This window comes from Procambarus clarkii, chromosome 33 (genome assembly GCF_040958095.1).
Source record: "Procambarus clarkii isolate CNS0578487 chromosome 33, FALCON_Pclarkii_2.0, whole genome shotgun sequence".
Taxonomy (NCBI): domain Eukaryota; kingdom Metazoa; phylum Arthropoda; class Malacostraca; order Decapoda; family Cambaridae; genus Procambarus; species Procambarus clarkii.
Genome location: NC_091182.1, coordinates 27,423,809 through 27,446,626, shown reverse-complemented (window position 1 = coordinate 27,446,626; position 22,818 = coordinate 27,423,809). Strand labels below are relative to the sequence as shown.

At 39.7% G+C, this 22,818-nt stretch overlaps 1 protein-coding gene across 2 annotated transcripts in view; it reads left to right on the top strand.

Moving 5' to 3' along the window:
• Positions 1 to 17,631, top strand: part of IntS3 (integrator complex subunit 3) — a 35,354-nt gene extending 17,723 nt beyond the window's left edge. For both annotated transcript variants that reach the window (XM_045753737.2, XM_045753738.2), the window contains exons 9-14: positions 2,410 to 3,014; positions 6,372 to 6,521; positions 7,998 to 8,485; positions 10,153 to 10,339; positions 12,096 to 12,573; positions 15,070 to 17,631. In XM_045753737.2, the coding sequence (XP_045609693.1) occupies positions 2,410 to 3,014; positions 6,372 to 6,521; positions 7,998 to 8,485; positions 10,153 to 10,339; positions 12,096 to 12,573; positions 15,070 to 15,138 (1,977 nt within the window). In that variant the 3' untranslated portion in view covers positions 15,139 to 17,631. The remainder of the gene's footprint in view (positions 1 to 2,409; positions 3,015 to 6,371; positions 6,522 to 7,997; positions 8,486 to 10,152; positions 10,340 to 12,095; positions 12,574 to 15,069) is intronic.
• The last annotated feature ends 5,187 nt before the right edge of the window (positions 17,632 to 22,818 follow it).

Genomic DNA, 22,818 nt, shown 5'->3' with positions numbered 1-22,818 from the left:
TCGTGGGGGGCAGTAGCTGCTTCTCTTGCTGTTTGTGTCATTCAATATGTCATTTACTTTTATTATCTGTATAGACTGGAGAACATAACTAAAACTTGATCACATTGTACTATTTCATGATAATGGGTGTGGGATATTACCTTTACATGATTGTAATTACATGCATCACCACCAATTTGCTTATGACAGATAACTTGCTAAAGGCTATCAAGGTCCAGTAGCCTCCAGAATAATGGGTACAAGATCTGGGTACACTAGTTGAGTAGGATTCCTCTGTGGTGTGATCCTCGTCACACAGGTGTTTACCCTAATAATCCTGAGACGGAATTTTTAGTATTGTTGCTGCTTCATTTACTATGATGTTCCTTGATTCACTAAATTCTGAAGGTATCAAGTTTGCCAGTGCAAGCAAGTGATCACTTGTTCCTGTGTGACTGATTGTTGTATGAGTGTGATTGTTTAGCATCATGTAGCTAGCTCTTGGCTCAATATGTAACCCTTTATATAGTCTAGCATAGTTGCATAAATGCAGATATACTTAAATATGTTTATAAAAAAAAACTCCAGTTTCTTTGGTTCCCTGTTCCAAGGTTCGTTTATTTCAGGCTGGCCACTGAGTGTCATCAAGTCTACTCAGCCTGCAGTCTACCCTCAGGCCCATTATATTCACAAGTTTGTTGCTTTGTCTGCAATGTTTTCCTAACATGTCATGGGCTAGTATTTGGACCCGAGGGTTTTGAAGGTCTAACAGGGTCCTAGCAGCTTGTTTATGTCATCAATGTTCTTGGTCTCTGTCAGGCTTGTGTTGCCCTGAATTAGGTTTCCCATTCCATGTCTCATCTTTGTGAGTGTCATTTTCACTTTTTTTTTCACTTTTTCACTCCGTCTTTTGTTTTCTTTCTACTCTGTTGTTAGCTTCAGGGAGTCACCATTCAGCTCCTCCAAAAAACCAGTGTCAAATGTAATGATCCTTCCTTCTGGTAGGGCCTCGGTGGCTCCCTGATTTCCTGTCCCATCTGCCAGATGTATCAGTTCGTAGTCTTCAGCTCTGGATTGAGGCTAAGATGGTGTGGAAACCAGGCACTCGAGATGGTGGTACCACCTGTTGGTGGCCAGCTATAACTTTGGGGGGGGGGGGGGGGAGTGCGACCAAGTCTCCGAGTGAATCGTTTGTAGAGTCATTTGACTGCGTTAGTGCTTTGATTTCTGTAAACAATGCACTTGTCTATATTGCTTATTTTACTTTCTGGACGTTTTCTTAGGGTGATTGTGACAATCCCCTGTGCCTCTGTGAGAGGGGGCCAGGTTCTGGCTGTGGGGACAGATTCACAAAGCAGTTACTCAAGCACTTACGAACCTGTACATCTTTTCTCAATCTTTGGCAGCTTTGTATACAATTATTAAACAGTGAGTGCTGAAGCACCAGGAAGCTGTTTATAACAATAACAACAGTTGATTGGGAAGTTTTCATGCTTGTAAACTGTTCAATAAATGTAACCAAAGCCGTCAAAAATTGAGAAAAGATGTACACGTTCGTAAGTACTTGCGTAACTGCTTTGTGAATCTGGCCCCTGGTCCCTGGTAGGCCATACAGGACTCCAAAGGCTGGTGTAACTCAACGGAATGGAGCCATCGAGGTCCTATCAGAAAGAGGCATTTCATCATGTTGAACTCTGGTTTTCCCCCCTTTGTATGGTGGCTGGGTATTTCAAATTGTTCTCTCTTTGGGGTACTCTCATTCCTTGTGGCAATGGTTGTTGTGGCTCGCTTCAGTTTGTGACAGTGGTTGTTGTGGCTCGCTTTAGTTTGTGGCAATGGTTGTTGTGGCTCGCTTCAGTTTGTGACAGTGGTTGTTGTGGCTCGCTTTAGTTTGTGGCAATGGTGGTTGTGGCTCGCTTCAGTTTGTGACAGTGGTTGTTGTGGCTCGCTTTAGTTTGTGGCAGTGGTTGTTGTGGCTCGCTTCAGTTTGTCGCTCATGTTCCAGTGGCTCTCACCCTCTGTATTTCTTGGGTAATTTTTCCTATTGAGCTCTGCTTTCGGGCTCCTGCATAATGCTTTTGTGTGTTGGTTCCGTTGTTCGTGGTGGTTAACAACCAGGTTCTTATAGGTCAGCTCTAGCTGAGGCATTGCGTCTTGATTTTTGGTGTCAATCCTCTTGGGTCGATCTATCCTCTTACTTGTTTTTCTTGCCTTTGCTTTCATCCATCTTCAGCTTGTGTGGGTCCCTTTGGAACAGTCTTGGGTTTTGGATGTGGTCCAGTATGTCTCCCTGTTGAGGGTTTAGGGTTAGGGTATTCCCCATTCCAGGTGCCTTCCAATTTGTTGTTCAGTTCACATTAGTTAGTCATGTTAATTATATTTTTGTTGCCAATAAAGTTATCATCATTCATGATATATTAATTTTTGCAGATAATTCCAAACTTCCATCCTCCTTTGGCGGACAAGGTTCGATCAGGAGTGCACAATTCCCTTCGGCAAATTTTAGAGAAGAGAGTAGTGCAATCACTCGATCCACTCTTTGACAACCGCCACATGGATGCAGAATTGCGGAAGCTCATTCGTGAAACATTCCCCGAATTCTGTTCAAACTCAACCTCTGGGGATGTGAAACCTGAGGACTTTGTTGCCCCAGTGTCTTCAGCTTCTGTTACCAGGATGGACCTTATGGTGGAGACAGGTCTGGATTTTGGAACCTCAACAGTTAATAATGATAATGATGTGAATAACAGTAACCACATAGGCGAGGACGATGCCATGTTTAGTGACGAGGAGGAGGAGCAGCCACTGACCCCAAAGGCTCCCCTTCCTCCACCTGCACCCAGTAAAGTCAAAGTGGAGGAAATCTCACCTGCCGCCCCCATCCCAGTGACAGAGTTGGTGGAGGTGAAAACCAAAGTGAATGATGTGTGTAGTGTGGAGGAGAAAGTGGACCTCAGTAAACACTTAGAATATTTGGAGAGTGATATGAAGACAATTCTTCTGGAATACCAAAATGAAAAGGACACTAAACAAAGGTAGGAAGAGCTTGTTTTGTGTGTTGCTGTGAGGAAAAAGGGTAATGTGTTTTATAGCTTAAGAGTTTATCTTTGTATAGGAAAACACAATTTGATCTTATCTGCTGATTTATTCTTAGCATTTACTGTATTATTTACGATATGCTAACCATTCATTCAAGCTTATCCAAACTTGAATGGTTGTTGGACCATAAAAATGTATTCTTCATGCCCTGTTGAAAAACAAAAAGTCGAGTAGATTTTATTGATGATTTGATAAAGCCATTATGGGTAAAAATGTCGTTTTCAATAATGTCTCCTCTTTATTTATTTTTTTTTAAAATTTGCCAGAAAAAATGAAAAAGACTGGGTGGGGTTTAGGACCAGAATACTATTTAATGCAAAATATATTTCTTGGTAACCTGGAGTCTTGGTCGTAATTCCCAAGGATCGAGGAAATGTCAAGCCTTTAAATACTTTAAATACGGATCCCCGACCGTCCCAGTGGTTGGGCACCATTCCTTTTCCCCCGTCCCATCCCAAATCCTTATCCTCACCCCTTCCAAGTGCCATATAGTCGTAATGGCTTGGCGCTTTGCCTTGATAATTCCTTCTTTCCTACCTGCTCATCGAAGCAAATATCCACCATTCAATTTTGAATGTAAGTTCTGTAGCATAAAATAATAGGAAAGTCTCTTTGTGACAGTTCAAATGGTCACTTTGGACTTAAAAGTTCACTTTCGTATCACAGTATTCAAGATGTTCTTAAGGTTGGAAACATACAAGATACCTAAGATTTTCTTTCTATAAAACTATTCTAAGAAATATTTTCACTTGTCACCGAGTCAGAATGTTCATTTGAGCATCTTGCATAAATTTATGCTTATTTAGACTCAAAGACATCTACCATACATGGTAGAAGTCTGAATAGGTTTTCATCGTATCTTTCATTTGAGAGAAAGTGGGTGGTAGGGAGGGTGGCTGGGTGTGTATGGGTGTGTGTGTACTCACCTAATTGTGTGTGTAGGGGTGTGTGTGTGTGTACTCACCTAATTGTGTGTGTAGGGGTGTGTGTGTGTGTACTCACCTAATTGTGTGTGTAGGGGTGTGTGTGTGTGTACTCACCTAATTGTGTGTGTAGGGGTGGGTGTGTGATACTCTCCCACCAGCTGCCTCAAGTCCTCAATGACCCACACTCACATGATTTAACCGTGTCCTCCGTGTTGGTGGGGTGGCGGGCCGTGGGCATGTGATAGGAGGAGGGTGGAGGGGGCGTTTACTCATGAGGCCAATTACAAAATGGTGGACCACCATTACCGTGCACATGTATTTTCGTTTATTTATTCGTGTAATTGTACCACTTCACTCTTCAAAAACAGGTAACTTTGACAAGCAGGATAACTCCATCTTTCAAGGTAAACTTTTTTGTTTGTATATATATACTGTATATATATATGATGTCTCAGAAATATTGGTTTTGTGAAAATCTTTGATGGCCTGGAAACACATCTCCCAGTTATAACATTGCACCTGTGGAAAATTGATCCGCGTTCCGAACAAATGATTTGCTCATTTCAGAACGTAACTCATTTGTAATTGGGGAAATGCCTGTACTGTGAATATATTAATAATAAATATTAACACTATAGCAGTACAATTGCACATTTTAGCATCATACACTGTTTTGCAAGCTTCACTTCCTTAATTTGATTTGTATCAATTTGCCACAACTCTTCTGAAATATATTGGCACCGAGTGGAGCTTGCAGATGTCATATTAAGTACTGTATAAGAAAACCACCCAGGCCTAGACATGTGGGCCCAGGGAACTCCCTGGAGCCCACATGTCTTTTGTTCCTGTGATTTCCAATATATTTCTCATCTCTTTGTAACATTTTGTGTTGGAATTATTTATAATAGTGCATGTAATGAATTGGAGAACTCCAAAATGTATCAGAACAATTATCACGAAAGTCAGTGATACAAGTGTGAAAGAACTGTAGTGTTGGCAATTGCTAAAAAAAGTCCAAGAAAAACTTCACATATAATTAGCACTTTGCTTGAAGATTCAGACATTGAGTATTATAATTCTGAAGCTCAAGAAAGTGAAAGTGTTTTGTGTTGATAGCAGTGAGGTAGAAGCTAGTCAACAGGAAAGAATCATAGTTTTAATGCATAACCTGTTGTGGTGGGCTATGCAATCTTCTCCATTGAAGATGGTGAAGGGACTTAATTGGAAGCTCATTTAAATTGGTAAGTACCATAATTTATTATTTGAATGTACATTGTCAAATTATATATGGTAAACAGTATTTGTGTGTATCTTTTGCACACAAGATGAGTGGAAGTGTATGTTCCCTCTAGGTATGTTTAAAGGGTGCAGCGAATAATTTGTATATTAGCCATAAAAAACAGAATTGAGTACAATATGATGAAACATCAATTTTGTACTTGCATTTACTTGCTCGTGCTTCAGAATGAGTTTCCACATAAATACGGAGAGCAAAGGCATGGACAGATAATGCTCAGTCTAATCATCCAGTCTAAAATTCTTTCAGTCCTTATGTTTTCCTTATTCTATTTAATGTTTAAAAAGTTTGACTTGATAATATCCAACGTGAGCACCGAAGCTGATCTTTCAGCTAGTTCTTACAATTTGACAAACATCAGTTTGAAGTGATTTCTTTCCTTATCAGAAGCATACATAGTCAACCCACCTAATCTATTGAAGCTGATGCTCATTAGTCCAAGGAGGCATCAATATTTACATTTTTGAATTACATTAAAGCTTTGGAGTTTTTTTTGCACTGGTTGATAGCATCAATATTGCAGTGCATCAAGTGCAAGGACAGGTGGGATCTTCACCCCTTTGCTTGGTTTCTAATCTCCTTCTAATATGTATAATTGTCTAACTACGGTATTTTAATAGCACATGTACATTTGATACTAGATCTAATAAGAGTCTGAATACATTTAATATCGGGAAAGAAAATGATTTTGTGCCCTGTAATTGTGTTCATATGTGAAAATTAATGTAAAGTGTTTATAATAATATTTCTCTGGTGTTCTTATTAATTTTTTGATTGTACTTTAGCTGTTGTTGCCTAGTTATTTTATTTTATTTTATGGTTAATGAATGTGTTATTTTGTCCCTTAGGATGAAATATTAGTACAGAAAATGTTTGATATTGACTCCATTTCCCACATGCTAGTTCTTGGGGGGGTTGGCAAACAATTTATTTTGTATTTTAATAATTATAATGTTTCTTATAATCATTGTCAGTTTTCTTTGCTGAAGTGAATTGTATAAATCTGAAACTTAAATTTAAAGTAATTGAAATAGTCATAAATTTACATTGTTTTTGTTTTGTTTTTGCAGATGTGACCACCTACAGAAGATATGTGATTTAATATTTAGTGAAGACCTAGATCAGGATGAAGCAGTCAATTTGGCAACTTGCCTTTGTCACCTCCTGGCAGATGACTTAACACCGGGTACCTCTCTCTTGCCTCAGGATATTTCAGCCGAGTACGTCTTAAACCAAGTTTATCATTAGACAACTTGACACTTCTAAGACAGAACAAAACAGATTTTGCATTTTATTTCTAAATGTTTCAAAAATACTCTCAGGATGGTTCTTGATCATAAACATTGTTGTGGACTTAAACCTATTGGCCATTTCTTTTAAGGACAAAATGTAATTTCATAACTGTTAATGTTAAAAATGTTAATTGGGGGATTTCAAACACATTTGCCATAGCTGACTTTCATGGAGGTGAAGTTATGTAAAGTTTGGGTACAGTATACGGAACGTAAGAGAGAATAACGCGGCTTAAAATGTAAACACTCGATACATTTCTGAAAATAAAGGAAGTGACATTATTTTGGTTCGTCGTGGACCATTGTGAGTGTGCAATGAAAGTGGGGCAGAGAAAGTTTATTTATTTATTTATATCATGCTTCTAGAATTATTGCTTAAGCGCTATTTATATTTTAAATAAATGTATCCAGATTTTTTCTATTTTATAAATTGAATTAATATTTTCTGGGAGGGCTTCTCTGGTGGGTGTACCCAATTCAAGCCATGTCAGGCCATTATGAGTCATTGTAAGCTTACCAGAGACCAGTGGCCAAAACCTGCCTCCTCCCTCTATAGAGGCACAAAGAGCAGAGAATGCTAGATCACCCTAACCAAGAAAAGGCCAACAAAAAGGTGGGCGAGTCAAAACAGGCAAGCTGTAAGGTAAACAAAGTGTAAAAAATGAGACCTCGTTTTTTATACTTAAAGGAGCACCTTGGTCATTCATTTATGAGCGGGGTGCTTTACAGCCAAGTGATTCACTCGGTTCTCTGGGTCTCGTTCTCTATGATTTGTTTATCTAGTGGATGATCTTTTCTGCATACCTTTCTAGTGGTCTTTTCTGCCCCTTTGTACCTTTATAGAAGGGGGGTCAGGTTTTGACCTCTGGTCCTCGGTGGACTTACAATGACTTGCAAGAACCTGGCATGGATTGAATTCGATGGAACTATCAGATAGTCCCAAGTAGCACCAAGGACTCGCCAATAACCCATCAGAAAGAGGCATGTCATTACATTGTGCTGTTTTTTGGGGGACAACAGATATGCCGGCATAACGGTTGTGTGGTTTTAGCAGTGATTTGAATATTTCGTGAATAGTCTAAAGTTTAAATTAGGCTAAACCTTCATATAATCAAAATACCCTTCTGATTTCATGATTTGCAAACCTCACAGTAAATTGGAGATGTTGTATATAACTTAATTTTTATTTGTGTTCAGAGCTTTAGTGTGTCAACAAGGGAAGAAAAAGCAAGGAATGGTTCAGGAGTGTATGTTGTCGGTTTTCCGGGAATTCTTGAGTCCTTACTAAAGATTCTACCGCCAGTTTAATTGCTGGCTTATTTGTTGTGGTTATGTCTGAATACTAAAATGCATTTGGTCCTAAATGTAAACGTCAGGATATCATCATCTTGTGAATTTTTTCAGAAGCATTCAAGAAAGCTTGGGGCGCCCTTTGTATGTTCTCTTTGACAACCTCATTACCTTACCGGAGGATGATCATCGAAGACAACCTCTGTTGCTGTTGCTGGTTGAGATGCACAAGATCACCCTCCACGTGGGCTACCACTTTTTGTATTTCCTCAAAGCCTCCAACATTAAGACAGAGAAAGTCCAAGAAAATAACGAGTGTTCCTTTCTTACTTACCGTGACCTGAGCAAAGCTGCTGGACAGAAGGATTTTGCGGGGTTTATCATTAAGGACTTGCGGCTGTGTAGTGAAGATGATCCTCGAGTGTTAAGTTGGATAATACCTGATATATATAACAGTTTTTCCAAACAAACTAGAGGGAATGCAGAACTATTGCAGTTGGTGTTAGAACGATTAGACTCGTCACAACTACATGACTTGGTGTGCATGGTACTTCAGGGCTCTTTGCAAATGTTTGACAACAGCTCTTTTGCAGCAATATTGGGTGAGTATTCTGTGTTTCTCAATTTGAATATGTGACAGCAGGGGTATATATTTTAAGCTATAAAATTTACCAGTTTGTTCATGCTCTTGAATAATTCACGCTTTAACCTCCAACTGTATAGCAATGTTTTACATCTGTCTTCAACCTACCTTGCCTTAGCTGTAGTGGCCTTGTGAAGTTGACTGCTTTTGGTAGCTGTGTGCTTCTGGTAGTTAGTTTTAGTAGTGTGTGGGTTGGATGGTTACAGTAGCGTGGCGATGAGTGAAGGGAACGGGGATGCCACACACAATTCTTCATTTCTCACCTCATTTATTTAATGATGAATTAGGATGTCACTAGTGGGTCAAATACACTTATATGAAACATGCTATTTTTTGGTCTGTATATGGGTCACTCATTGGCACAAACATAAAATATTACACAAATTAGATCACTGCAGATTATAAACCTGAGAAGCAAGCATGTGTACTGCAAGGAGAATGCATAAAATAAGGAATTAAATGTCACTAATATGTGACTTGTAAATGTTAAAAAAAAAGTTGTTCGATAGAAGATAGTTTTGGTTTAGTTATGTTTAATGCTTGGGTGAGACGACACGTGTGTGTGCTTTTGACTGTAAGAGGAGAGGAAGGTCCAGAAAAATATAGATATTGGTGATTGTGTGTGTGTGTCGGGAGGAGAGTAGGATTTGGGGATTGATTGCAAGTAGCAAAAGGAATATCTTGGCAAGTAAGGTTGTTTTTGTAAGAGTTGTGTATCCTGGTATGTGACAACTCACAAGGAACACTGGGCACCTAGTCATTTGTGGGGTATTGCTTGAGGGGATTTACTGATGTGTGGATGTGCTGGTGCTCTGTGGTGCTATATGATGTGTAATACTTGGTCAATGGATAGGTATAACATTTAGTGTATCAAGCCTTTACTTTCTATACTGGTTTGTTAACTATGCCAGGCTATTGCCTTCTCATCTGGTGAAGTTGAGAAGCAAGATGATGATGATGACGGTGGGACAAATTCAGTACAGTACTGTACTCTTAAACATTGCACTAAAAGGACCTAGCAAGAGCAAGATACAGCTCAAGAATAATATGCATTTTATTGCTAACACATCTAGAAATATATTTATCTCTGCAACAAATTCATCTCTGGTGAATCATTGCTAACCTTTTCCATTTTTTGTAGGATATTATTATAAGTTATTAATAAAACCTCTTATATTCACTTAGCAATTGTATACATGTACAGTACATTAATGTTATACAGTACATACATATTATTTATCTTAGTGGAGGGTGCCCCTGTTGCCTAGCAGTAAAATAGGTCCCTGGGTGTTAGTCAGTTGTCCCGGGCTGCTTCCTGGGGGTGGAGGCCTGGTCGAGGACCGGGCCGCGGGGACACTAAAGCCCCGAAATCATCTCAAGATATCCTCAAGAAGAAGTAGAAGAAGGGTTCTAAGCTTAGCACAGCCAAACACATTTGAACTCGATTCAGATCTTTGAAGCCCTATTTTGCACCTTTTGATATTTTGCCTTTTCCAAAAAGGCAAAACACTGTACTTTTTCTGTACACTGTTAGTGGGGAACTTTACATTTCCAGAAACTTACTAAGACTTGTATCAAGTTTTAATTTACTGATTATAAACTAATGGCTGTAATTACATTTTATAGAAAAGAGTTTGCAATGGGAAACTGTGGAACAGCTGTTTCTGTGGCAACTAGCAAAAGCCCACGAGATTCCTGTGGACTGTTGCTTGTCTGTGATGCCCAAGCTCAAGTTTACCTCACATTCTGCCATCGTGACCAACACTCACGGAGAAGCCTTGTCCAACATCCTCATGATGCTGCGGAGAGAATCGTAAGTGCATTGTTAGTTTGGGATTTGTCACTTAGCATTTCCATGTACTGTATGTTCTTATTTGCTCTAGTGTAATTGAAATAACAAAAAATATAATTGATTCTCATGAGAAAATCAGTCTAGAGCCACGAGGAGGATTTGAACGTGTGCACTGGGTACTCCCAAGCGCGCACACCTTAAACCATTGGCCCGCGGTATGCTAAAAAGTAATGTAACCTGAGATAACTCACCTGCCCCTACCCCAACATGACCCTCTCTCAAGTGACGCCTGGCCGGACGCCACGCGCCACACACACCCGGTGAACTCCCCAGAACCCCTTGAGACTACGCACCTGTGCTCACCTGAGCAGGGGGCTTAATGAGCTCACCTGCTCAGATGCTGCACACGGTCATAGTCTCAATTTACGCTACTACGCTTCTGAATTCATTATTATACTGATTATACTTTATTCATTATACTATACTTTATATATTTAACACTTTCGCGCTCTCCGCAAAGGTCACTCAGCCAACCGAATGTGCGCGCTGCGTTTTTATCGCTTAAGCGTAAAAACAAAAATGTGTATACTCTTTTTACTCTTCTGACCTTAGTTCTCATGCTACGTATTTCATTTTGGTACCAACGTGTTCGCAATAAAATTCTCTAGAAGAACATTAGTAAAATAAGTCAAGAAACATATAGGGATACCAGCACCAAATTAATAACTACGTAGATGACTCGCCGTGAGCGCCCATCAGCAACAAAATGTTTTTACTCTTGGGATTGTAATCACCTCCACACTTGTTCTACAGCGTTAATTTTGGTATCAATGGACTCGCAACGAAATTCCCAACATGGTGATATGAATATAAGCGTAGAATAATGATGCAGCCCGCCCGCAAGAGTGTGGGAAGTGGTGAAATTGTTACCCGGTATCGGTGACGGGACGACGCACGGCGCTTTGAAAGTTTATACTTATTTCACTCTCATGACATTAATTTTCTATGTACGTCATTCATTTTTATGTCAATGTGTTCGCAATAGAATGTTCTATGTGCCCATAGGTAAAAAATATCAACAAAGCGTAAGTTAGAATAGCGACAAATATAAAACAACGCTGGAACATATCAGTGAGCGTCAAACACACACGAAATATTTTTACTTTTGTTATGTTTGTCAAGATTATACTTGTTGCACACAGTTATTTTTGGTTGTATATTGATCGGAATAAAATTCCCTAAACAGACATATGCATATAATACATGATATGGGGGAAGAATTACCAGTATAAACGGCTAAAGTCACCCACCTGCAACCCGTTTGGGACAAAATACCATTTGATCGAAGTTATCCACACCTTTCATGAACATATTGTACCATGCAGCCTAGTGGTGAGAAAGAGAGCCTCATAGCGCGCAGTTTGAAACAAACCCAAAGTAAATCGGATAAAAATTGAATTTTATACAAATATTTTAAAAGTTGACATAACTTTATGTCCACTATGCGTTTACGTTAGACGAAACCGAACGCGCCGGCGCGTCCAGATAGCGCGAAAGTGTTAATAGTGTCTTAGAACTGTGTATACACCCTGATCTAATTATACATCATTTGTTCTCAGTCACATCTCTGTTCACATCCTGAGATGTGCCTACTGCTCATGGATATATCTCGTGATGTGCTACCATCAAAACGTATCGACTATAATTTTTAAAAACTTTTGGTAGCATATTTTAAGTTGGTAAAGAATATGTAAATAAAATATTTTTATCCTTCCAGGCCATCTGAAATCCTGTTAAGAACGTTGCTGCTTCGGGAGTTCAGAGTAGAGGATCCAACCGTGGCCACCATCCTACAGTATTGGGTCCAGCGGTACGAGGACAAGATGGCCAAGCTCATAAATGATGTAGTCAATAATAAACCTCAGCCATCACCAAACAAACGGAAACGGAACCAAAGTACAAAAGCCAGTGCAGTGCCATTGGACCAAGTGTTGTCACACCTTAATCACTTGAGGACAGCTTGTGGGCAAACAACATTTTTTGCATTAGAAACAATGCAGGACACGCTACAAACAGCCCAAAATCAGTGTAGTGAAATGCAGAAGAAAAAATATGGTGATCTCTTTGCTCTTATCGAGGAAGAGGAGGAGGAGGAGCCAGCACCTGAACCTCAAAGAAAACCCAAGTCTAATAGAGGTAGAAAACCAAAAGGCAAAAAAAAACAGGAAACGGAAAGTGAGGAGGAAAGTAGTGAGGTAAGTGTGTAAATATTTTTGTTAATTAAGAGTATCATGAGAGAGATTACGCATGAATTTCTGCAAGAAGAAAAGGAAATCTCCAGATTGGCTGGAGGAGAACTGCAAGACAAGGCTGTCTTGCAGTTCACCAAAATTTGCTCTTCACATCTTTTAATCGCCTTTTATTCTGTACTCTTTATACTAGCTTAGTACAGCACATGGTTCTCAGATTGTACATTTCTACTGCTCTAATTCATAGTTTTCAAGTTCACGCACATCATCTTGCATCCGTAAACAAGGGTTGGTACTGTTACTCCTTCATGTAGTTTTCATGCTACTTCTATTCTTATTCTCTTTCTTAGCCCCAGTCTGCATTGCTCCTCCCACAAAAAATTCCAAAATGCCCATCAAAATTATTCCAAGACACAACAACAAAAAAATTCCAAAATGCGAAACAAAAACTCCTAACTACAATTATGTACACTCCCCTTCCATTTACCTTATCGATAATACTGTAGGAAAATATGTTAAATATATGTAATAATAATAATGGAATTATGACAATTTGTGTACAGTTGGTTAAGTTTGATACATTATAACCAAGAATAGAATGGCAATAGCCAATAGTAAATGTTATGGCACTTAGTTGGTGTAGATTGAAGTGGTCAGTTTTAACACTTTGTGTTCTGGGCGTATGCACGCCAGACTACTCCAACGTGGCCTAGGCGTTTCCCCTGAGCACGCGGCAAAACTGAAATGTGTATACTCTTTTCAGTTTATTCACCTCAATTCTTGTGCTACGTTTTTCATTTTGATATCAATTTGTTCCCTGCAGGGATATTTGCACATAAGGTCCAAACGCCTGGTGTGCCCCGGCAAAGCCGAAAGTCAGCCAAGCGTTACCCGTGAGCGAGCACCCATTGGCACACCCACTCACAAATGTATTTACTCTTCTTGAGTATCTCGCCTCAATTTTTATTGTATGTCATTCATTTTGGTATCAAAATGTTCGCAATAGAATTTCCTACAGGAGTATAAGCATATAAGGTCTAAAAGCCCGACGTGCCACCTGCACCAAACCCAGAAATCGGCCAAGCATTGCATATTGAGCACACAGGAGCAATAAAATGTGTGTGCTTTTTTCACTTTTGTCACCGAAGTTCTCGTGCTACATCTTTCATTTTGGTATTAGTTTGTTTGCAATAGAATTCCCTTCAGGGGTAGGTCCATATAAGGTCCAAAACCCCAGCAAGCCCCACCTGCAGCAAAGCCAAAAGTCGGCCAAGCGTTACCCATGAGCGAGCACCCATTGGCACACCCGCAACACCTGTTCACAAATGTATTTATTCTTTTCACGTTTCTCACTTCAATTTTCACCTCGGTTTGCAATAGAATGGGAAGACGTTGGCGCACATTTTAAAACCAGTCCCATAAGATCGGACCAAAACTTGAATTTTAACAAATATTTTAATTTTGGATGTCACCTCCGTCTCTAAGAAACAAAGGTGTTAATATTAAACCCCAATTTTCTGAGATAGGCAATTCCAACAGATTTTCTTTTCATAGTTCAGGAGAACCTTAATATATTCATCGTTGTGTATTTATTAATTTTTGGGGGGAAGCCCAAAAAATTCCTTGAAGCTCCCTGAAGCTACTATCTCTGATAGTACTCTCCTAGTTGTGCTTGTAGGGGTTGAGCTTCGGCTCCTTGGTCCTGCCTCTCGACTCAATCAACTGGTGTAGAGGTTCCTGAGCCTATTGGGCTCTTATCATATTTACATTTGAATTTGTGAATGAAGTCTGCCTCCATCACATCACTGCCTAGTGCATTCCATTTGTTAACTACCCTGACACTGCAGAAAATTCTTTGTAATGTGGCTCATTTGAGTACCATGCTTTCACCTGTGTTTCCTTGTTTGTGTTCCACCCATGCTAAATAGTTTGTCCACCCAGTCAAGTTGTACTACCCATAGTGTGTCATACTACTAGACCTCATCAATTGTGGAGTTTTATGGTCTACTGAGGACCAAGAGCCAGAACCTGGGCCCCTCACAGAGGCGCAGAAATCAGTGCCATTCATATATTTAGGTATTTATGCCACCACTGAGGAAGGCACCTAGAAAGTCAGTGAAACAAAACAAACCATTGCTGGCTTCAAACAAAGCCACAGCCACCAGAAATGGCAATAAAACTCCCGCAAAAATGTAAACAAATAATCCTTCAGATAAAGAGATGCCAAACCATTGATGGCTTTTTGAGACACTGTAGTCTGAATATTACTGCACATTACTTTTTAACATTAAAGTTAACCAAAATTGCTTATTTTTTTTTAAGCACAGTTTTTTCTTAAGCACAGAGAACATTTGCAAGAATTTGGCAAAATGCCTGTCATCTGAAATACTGTACCTTTAAGCTTTTGTAATTATTAACCTAATGAAAGTCTTGTAGATTTAGTACTCCTACTAATGCACTTGAAGGTTGCATCATATTAATATTGTTTTTTTCATATTTTAGGAAGAAGATGTCAAGAAACCTTCCAGAAAGCGGAAAAAGAATAACCAATTGGGGTCTGATAGTGACTAGCCACGGCCATTGTTAGTTTAGCTGAAATCAGTGTGGGACTCTTGAAGGTCCCAACAGAACTAGCTAAGTCACTGTGATAATGGTTCAGTCACAGGCTAAGTCATTCTGGTACTGACTTGAGCCACTATGTACTGCCAAGTCACTGTGGTACTAGCAAAGTTGCTGTGGTACTGCCAAGTCACTGTGTTACTGGCTTAGCTGCTGGTACTGGCTAAGTCACTGGTACTGGCTAAGTCACTGTGATACTGGCTAAGTCACTGGTATTGGCTAAGTCACCGTGGTTTTGGCTAAGTCACTAATACTGGCCAAGTCACTTTGGTTCTGGCCAAGTCACTGTGGTTCTGGCTAAGCTGATGTGGTTCTGGTAGAACCACTTAGGTCCCGGCCAAGTCACTATGAAGCTGGCCTAAGTTACTGTGATGTTGGCCAAGTCACTGTGGGTACTGACCAAGTCAACAGTGCTGACTTCAGTCATTGATACCTGCTGAGTCACTCTTGGTACTGGCGAGGTCACTGGTACTGGCTGAGTCACTGTGGTATGAGCTAAGGTTGCCACGGGGCTGCAGCCTCCGGGAACAAAACCCAGCACTCTTCATCTGTGATGTGATATAGTGGTAGCCTTAATTTTTTTCATATATTTTTTTTAATGCATTAAGTGAGAGGAGATGCATTAATTTCTTTTAAGGGAAAAAACGTGTTTGTCTTCTCGAGTGTTAATTTCCCCCCCTTGACCGAGCTGTGGACTCTGGAAAACTTTCCTCAGGCAAAGTAGACAGATTTTAAGGATATTGTTAAACAATTTCCTCACGTATGTACTCTAGTTTGTGAGACAGTATCGGCATGTGTGTGTGATGAATGTCCGTTGCTTTGTTTGTGAAAGTGAATATGGGGATTACTTGGGGAAAGAAGCACATTAAGGAATCTGCATATCAAGAGTGATACTGAAAAGCCAATTAAAAAAAAAATCAACCAATAGATACATTACCTCCCCAGCCAAAGATGTCTGATACAAACGTGTTGATGACCATCTCGATCTTCAAGGCCTGTGTCTCCCTCGAGGTGCATTCAGCCGCCAGTCACATCAGTGTGTTGAAAACAAATAAGGAGATTGCAAACGTCGATTTTGCCGTGAACATTATCGAAACACATTTCTCTTAAAGAGAAACACAATTAAAAAAAAATTCCTAAAGAAATAACCACCATCACTTAACTGTTATGAAATTGTTAATTGATTGGCCTAAGTTTTAACAAAAAAATTAATTTCTTTATTATAGAAGTGCATTAGATAATGTTCAGCACAAGCTATGATATATTCATTATTTCATTTATTATGTTTATGGTCATAGTGTACAAAATTGTGAGCTCTGAGCATTGTAAGCATTATAAGGTTGATGTCAACTATCTACAAGATTGCTCAAGTTGTCAGGTATGTATGGCATTCATATTGTAATGCTGTAGTACATAGAAAACCAAAACATAATACCATAATTTTGACTTTTAATCAGATTTACCAAATACCAGATACAGAATTTGTTAATCGTTGATGCATATTTGTTTTTTAATGTATATGAGTGCGTATGTAGATCACTAATTTTTCTGAACCATAGAAAGAGAGAGAGAGAGATGGTTGATCACAATAACAGCCAGTGATTAAGGAATATAAGAAGATTGACATAAAAGGTGCATATAATAATAATATATATCAATGGACTTTTTAAACTTTTTTGTTATAATTACTGAATAGGTATTCAGTAAATTGAGAGAAATAATACGGCACACAAAATATTAGCTCGGTACCAACTTAAACAAAAAACTAATATTTATTCATCCATTATCAGTACAGTTCTCCATTTCCCACTCTTTCAAAGGGGTGGGAACGTGAAACGTTCAATCTCACATCTTTCTCCTTAAAAATTGTGCATGTTGTTGTGTTCAACCAGCAATTCTGATGGATGACACCACTGGTCATTTCCATTTTTCATTCCATATGAGACGTATACCATTGTGCCATTGTAGCTCTGCATCTGCGTTATCTGGAAATCGTAAGGAGGAGCAATTTTATGTGCATCATTTCATGCTGTCTTTTTTCCTATTTTATAAGTATTTAGGAAATGATACTTTAAAATACTGTACTACCACCAAGATCAAATTTTTATATCCTATTAGTTTATTCATTGTTGATGTTATTTTCCAGTGAAAGTGATATACTGTATAGCATGATGTTGAAAATTGAATTTTATCCATTGCAATCACAGTTTTAACATTTAGACCACAAATGTTGTCAAAATTATTACAGCAAAATAACCCAAAACATTTTTGATGAATGAAAGTGTAAGAACTAGACTGAAGATTTCAAGACGTGTAGACAATGCCTTACTGCTGTCTGTTTATACAACAAACAATCTATTCTTTGTTAAGATAGCCAAACTTCAACCAGTTTTAGATGTGCTAAAACAGATTTATATAAGATTATTAATAAAACTAAAAAAACTACTCTCTTCTCTGTACCCCCCCTGGATATTGTCTGGTATACAGCAACTGCAAACATAATTCAATTTTTCGTATAGTTATAATTGTGATTGTGTTTCATATTTAATAGAATGTTTTGCATTGTGGGTATATTGTACAATAAACTTCAAAATTCTGTACCTAAAATAATGGATTGACTTTGCTTTTGCTTATACAAAATTTGGATTTAAATCCAGGTTTCTTAACTTTTGTAGTGAAATCTGCATTATCATAATACAGTAATTTACAGCCAATTTTATTTTTTCTATGTTAAATGTTCTTGTGCCTTTGTTATTTTATTTTTTAATGTTGTATGAAGAATGTTTTGGCAAACATGTTCTTGTGGAGTTTCAATGGTCCAGTATACTTTGCTTGTGACATTTGTGTGTGTGTGTGTGGTGTAACAACAATACAATCACACTGTCATTTTTTAATGTTCTGTCTAGGTGTTTGCTCAAGGATTTTTGCACATTTTGGTTTTGATATTTAATTATTTATGAGTAGAAGGATGTCTGCAAACAAGTGTAGTAATGTTGGAACAGCAAGGAGCCAGACGACGAGGCCGAACATGGTCAAAGAGCTTAAGGGACCTGAATCACATTCATTCATATGCGTGATATTTATGAACTCTGTTTTTCTGAAGCTTTAATTTACAAAATTTAATTTTATAACATAAACCTACAGGCAAAGTTTTAGCATTGTAATCTGAAAGGAAATGGGGGAGGCAGGAATACAGAAAAAATGGCAACATTAAAATACAAAATCAGGATATACAATCTCTTGAGATGGTAAGAAAATAATCTGTTGACTGAGATTATTTTGTTAAAAAATGGCACCTTTGACAGTTTGTAATTTGATGATTAAAATTTCATCTTTCCAAAATATAGAGTTATTATGTACAAAGAACACTGGTAAAATTTCCGGAAACTGGTTCGTAACATTACATGGTTTTTTCCTCCAACTTCACATGATTATTGTTGGTGCTGTGTTCTGAAATATAGGGAAGTCGTATGTCAAACACTGGTAACAAAATACGATTCCTTTCCCCCCCACCTTCTGTCAGTTGGACCACTACCATTGAGTGGTAGTGGTCCAACTGTCTACCACTACCACTCTGTGAAAGTGAATTTCTTGTATTCCTTTGGCAGCTTTGTTTCCTTAGTTTAAAACTATTATTGATAATTTCATGTGTTTACTCTTATTATTAATGGATGTGTGATAACCAGTCTAATAGAAAATATGTCTGATAGCGAGAGAAGTCTGGCTATATCAGGTAGGAGCAGGAAGAGGTATGGATCCCATTGGTGAAATGGTTATACTAATAGACAAAAGTGATAATAGTTTGAGAGGACAGGAGGAATGTGGAAATTGCCACCAAACTAATAGTTTTAATCAATGAAATGATGTATATACACATTCTGCATCATACATTTAAAGTCATACATCTATACCTACACTATCCAAGTCACTTAGGCCATAATCAAGTCTCAATAGATTGCTTGGTCAGTATATAATGATTGCCCCATGATGTCATTCCTCATTGAATTTAATCAAGAAAATTACAATTAATCATTCTTAAATCATTATATTAATCCTCCATATCTCCTTTATCTCAAAATATTCGTCTAAATGTGAAATTCTTTTAATATCTGTATTAAACTATATCGGGCCTCAGGGTGAAATAAAATGATTTTCATTTATTTGCCTTGAGGCCAACAGACCAAACCATGTAAGCCTTTGTGAAGTTAGTTATTCCTCAGTCGATCCGTAGAATTACCCCTTGGTCACCCTAGGCCTCCTAGCATTACTTTAGTAATAAATGAATATGACATTTACCTACTGTAATGTTGCTGATGAATGTAAAAGTTTTACAAGGAAATATTCCTGCTATAATATTCTCTATTCCTGCTACAATATCCCCTATTCCTGCTACAATATCCCCTATTCCTGCTATAATATCCCCAATTCCTGCTACAATATCCCCAATTCCTGCTACAATATCCCCTATTCCTGCTACAATATCCCCTATTGCTGTTGCAACATCCCGTCGTGTAAAGAGTTGTGAAGAAAGTCAATTTGTAAGGTAAGAGGCTAAAAGATAATTTGCTACAGAAAACAAAAACGCATATATTATGGTTTACGCTAAATCCGCTATTTATAAAATTCCCGAAATTGTCGTATAGACATTATAGAACATGAATGCATTTTGCTGTTGCAAATGACAGCTCATTATATGCATAGCGTAATAACAGGGGCGAGACTTAGCGCCTCTGGTGGCCAGATCTTAACCTATCTTACAAGGGCTCACTTGTTGACAGTCTGTGATATTACGGTCCAGCAAGGTTGAGACGACCGTCTTCAGTCCTACTTCCTCAACTACGGTCACTTGACGCGCTGACGATTGACATGGTTCAAATAGATTAACCGTAAGTAAATAACTGTTACAGCCATTATTGTTTAATCATAATATAGGAAGTAGTATTCCCGTGTGTACTTACATATTACGATATTCGTTATTCTTTATTTTTGTTTACGTGTTTAGGCAAGACATTAGCCTTGAGTGTTGTATCAGGTGGTGGCCTTAATAGCCATGCCCGTGGATTTGACGAGACGGCGGTTTGTCAAAGGTACCCCCGTTTCTGTGATGATCATGAGGAAGTGTAGAGTTGCAATGAGCAACATAGCAAGTCAAGGGGTTCCAATGAGCAACATAGGAACTGTAGGTTTAGTATGATCAACATAGGAAGTGTAGGATTTCTACGATCAATACGGGAAGTGTAGGGTTTCTTTTGGGTACCCTGGAAGGTGTGGGGCTCGTTTGAGGCCCCCTGGGAGGTGTGGGAGCTCGTCTGGGGCCCCCTAGGAGTTGTGGGGTTCGTTTGGAGGCCCCCTGGGACGTGTGGGGCTCGTTTGAGACTCCCGTGGAAGTGTGGGGCTCGATTGAGGCCCCCTGGGAGGTATGAGGGCTCGTTTGGGGCCCCCTGAAAGGTGTAGAGTTCGTTTGGGGCGCCCCTGGGTGGTGTAGGGCTCGTTCGGAGCCCCCCTGAGGAGTGAGGGGCCCGTTCTAATCGTCTCCCAGACGCTACAGCTTCGATACAGAACAGGCAGCAGACTAGGACCGCATCGAGCTATACCGCTCTCCTACATAGAGCTCCGCGACTTCGCCCACACTCAGCTCTCTGCTCTGCTCCAAGCTCCGTCTCAACGTCTACGACACTGCTGTATTCAGGACTACTAAATAAATATGAAACTCACTAATCACTGTGTACCTAATCTACCCAACAACGTAACATAATCGTACGTTACAATGGGTAGCAAAGATGTATGGTAGGGTAAAAACTGGGTGGCGAGGCAAATTTTGGGGTGGTGAAGACTTAGAATATTGTTCAATGTGGGTGACAAAGACTTGCTGTGAAGAGTAGGTAAAGAATAAATTGAGGGATAGGAGAATTATCTTAAGATTAGGCTTGGACTGGCTGGCATATGCATTATATATATGCATATTTTTCGGTATAAAAAGTGGGATTTTCAAACTGCGAATACATGCAGAGAGCCAGAATTGGGCTACAAAATATGGCTCAAGTATCGAATTTGGGATATTTGGGATATTTTGAAAACTGCAGGGGGGCTTTGGGCAAAATGAGACCCACTGCCGCTTTCAGTAATTGGCATATTCTCGATATAAAAAGTCGGAATTTCAAACTGCGAATACGTGCAGAGAGCCAGAATTTGGCAACAAAATATGGCTCACGTATCGGATTTGGGATGTTTGGGATATTTTGAAAACTGCAGGGGGGTTTGGGCAAAATGTGACCCACCGCCGCTTTCAGTAATTGGCATGTTCAAGGTATAAAAATTCGGAATTTCAAACTGCGAATACGTGCAGAGAGCCAGAATTTGGCTACAAAATATGGCTCAAGTATCGGATTTGGGATGTTTGGGATATTTTGAAAACTGCAGGGGGGCGTTTGGGCAAAATGAGACCCACCGCCGCTTTCAGTAATTGGCATATTCTCGATATAAAAATTCGGAATTTCAAACTGCGAATACGTGCAGAGAGCCAGAATTTGGCTACAAAATATGGCTCAGGTATCGGATTTGGGATGTTTGGGATATTTTGAAAACTGCAGGGGGATTTGGGCAAAATGTGACCCATCGCCGCTTTCAGTAATTGGCATATTTTCGGTATAAAAAGTCTGAATTTCAAACTGCAAATACTTGCAGAGAGCCAGAATTTGGGCCTCCAGGGTCATCCTATGGGTCTCCAGAGACCTCCAGGGGCCTCTAGGGACCTCCAGGGGCCACCAGGGACCTCCAAGGGCCTTGAGGGACCTCCAGTGAAATTCAGGTGGCCTCCAGGGGCCTTTAGGGACCTCGAAGAGGCCTTTAGGGGCCTCCAGGGACCTCCAAGGGCCTCCAGGGACCTCAAGGGGCCTCCAAGGACCTTTAGGGAGGCTCCAGGACCTCCGAGAACCTTCAGGGAACCTCCAGGAAACTTTAGGGGTCTCCAGGGGCCTCAAGGGACGTCCAGGGACATTCAGGTGACCTCCAGGGGCCTCCAGGGGCCTCCAGGGACCTCCAAAAAGCCTTTAGGTGCCGCTAGTGACCTCTAGAAGGCCTTTAGAGGCCTCCAGGGAACTCCCGGGGACCTCCACGGACATCCAGGGGCCTCCAGGGACCTCCAGGGGCCTCCAAGGGACGACACAACACGACAGACGACGACACAACACGACAAACTACGACACAACACGACAAACGACAACATTTCACTACATACGACGAAGATAGCACAAAATTCACAAGAAATTCGCCTCAAATCACAAGAAATTTTGGAAAAATAAAACGACACAACACGACAAACGACGACACAACACGACAAACGACGACGCAACACGACATTTCACTACATACGACGAAGATAGCACAAAATTCACAAGAATTTTTCACAGCCCATTATGTTCAGTCAATTGGTTGTAGACCCAGGAAAGGGTGCATTTGTTAATTTAGGGGCGACGACGATTGTGGGACTAGGAAGGGGTAGCGCAAGGTGCCTTTAGGGGTGGAGCCTAGACTTCACCTTCAAGGATGTAAGAGCCAAAGATTTTAAGAGTGTCAACTGGGAGTGCAGAGAGGGGATGAGTGATCTAACACAAAGCGACAGCATCGGCAAAG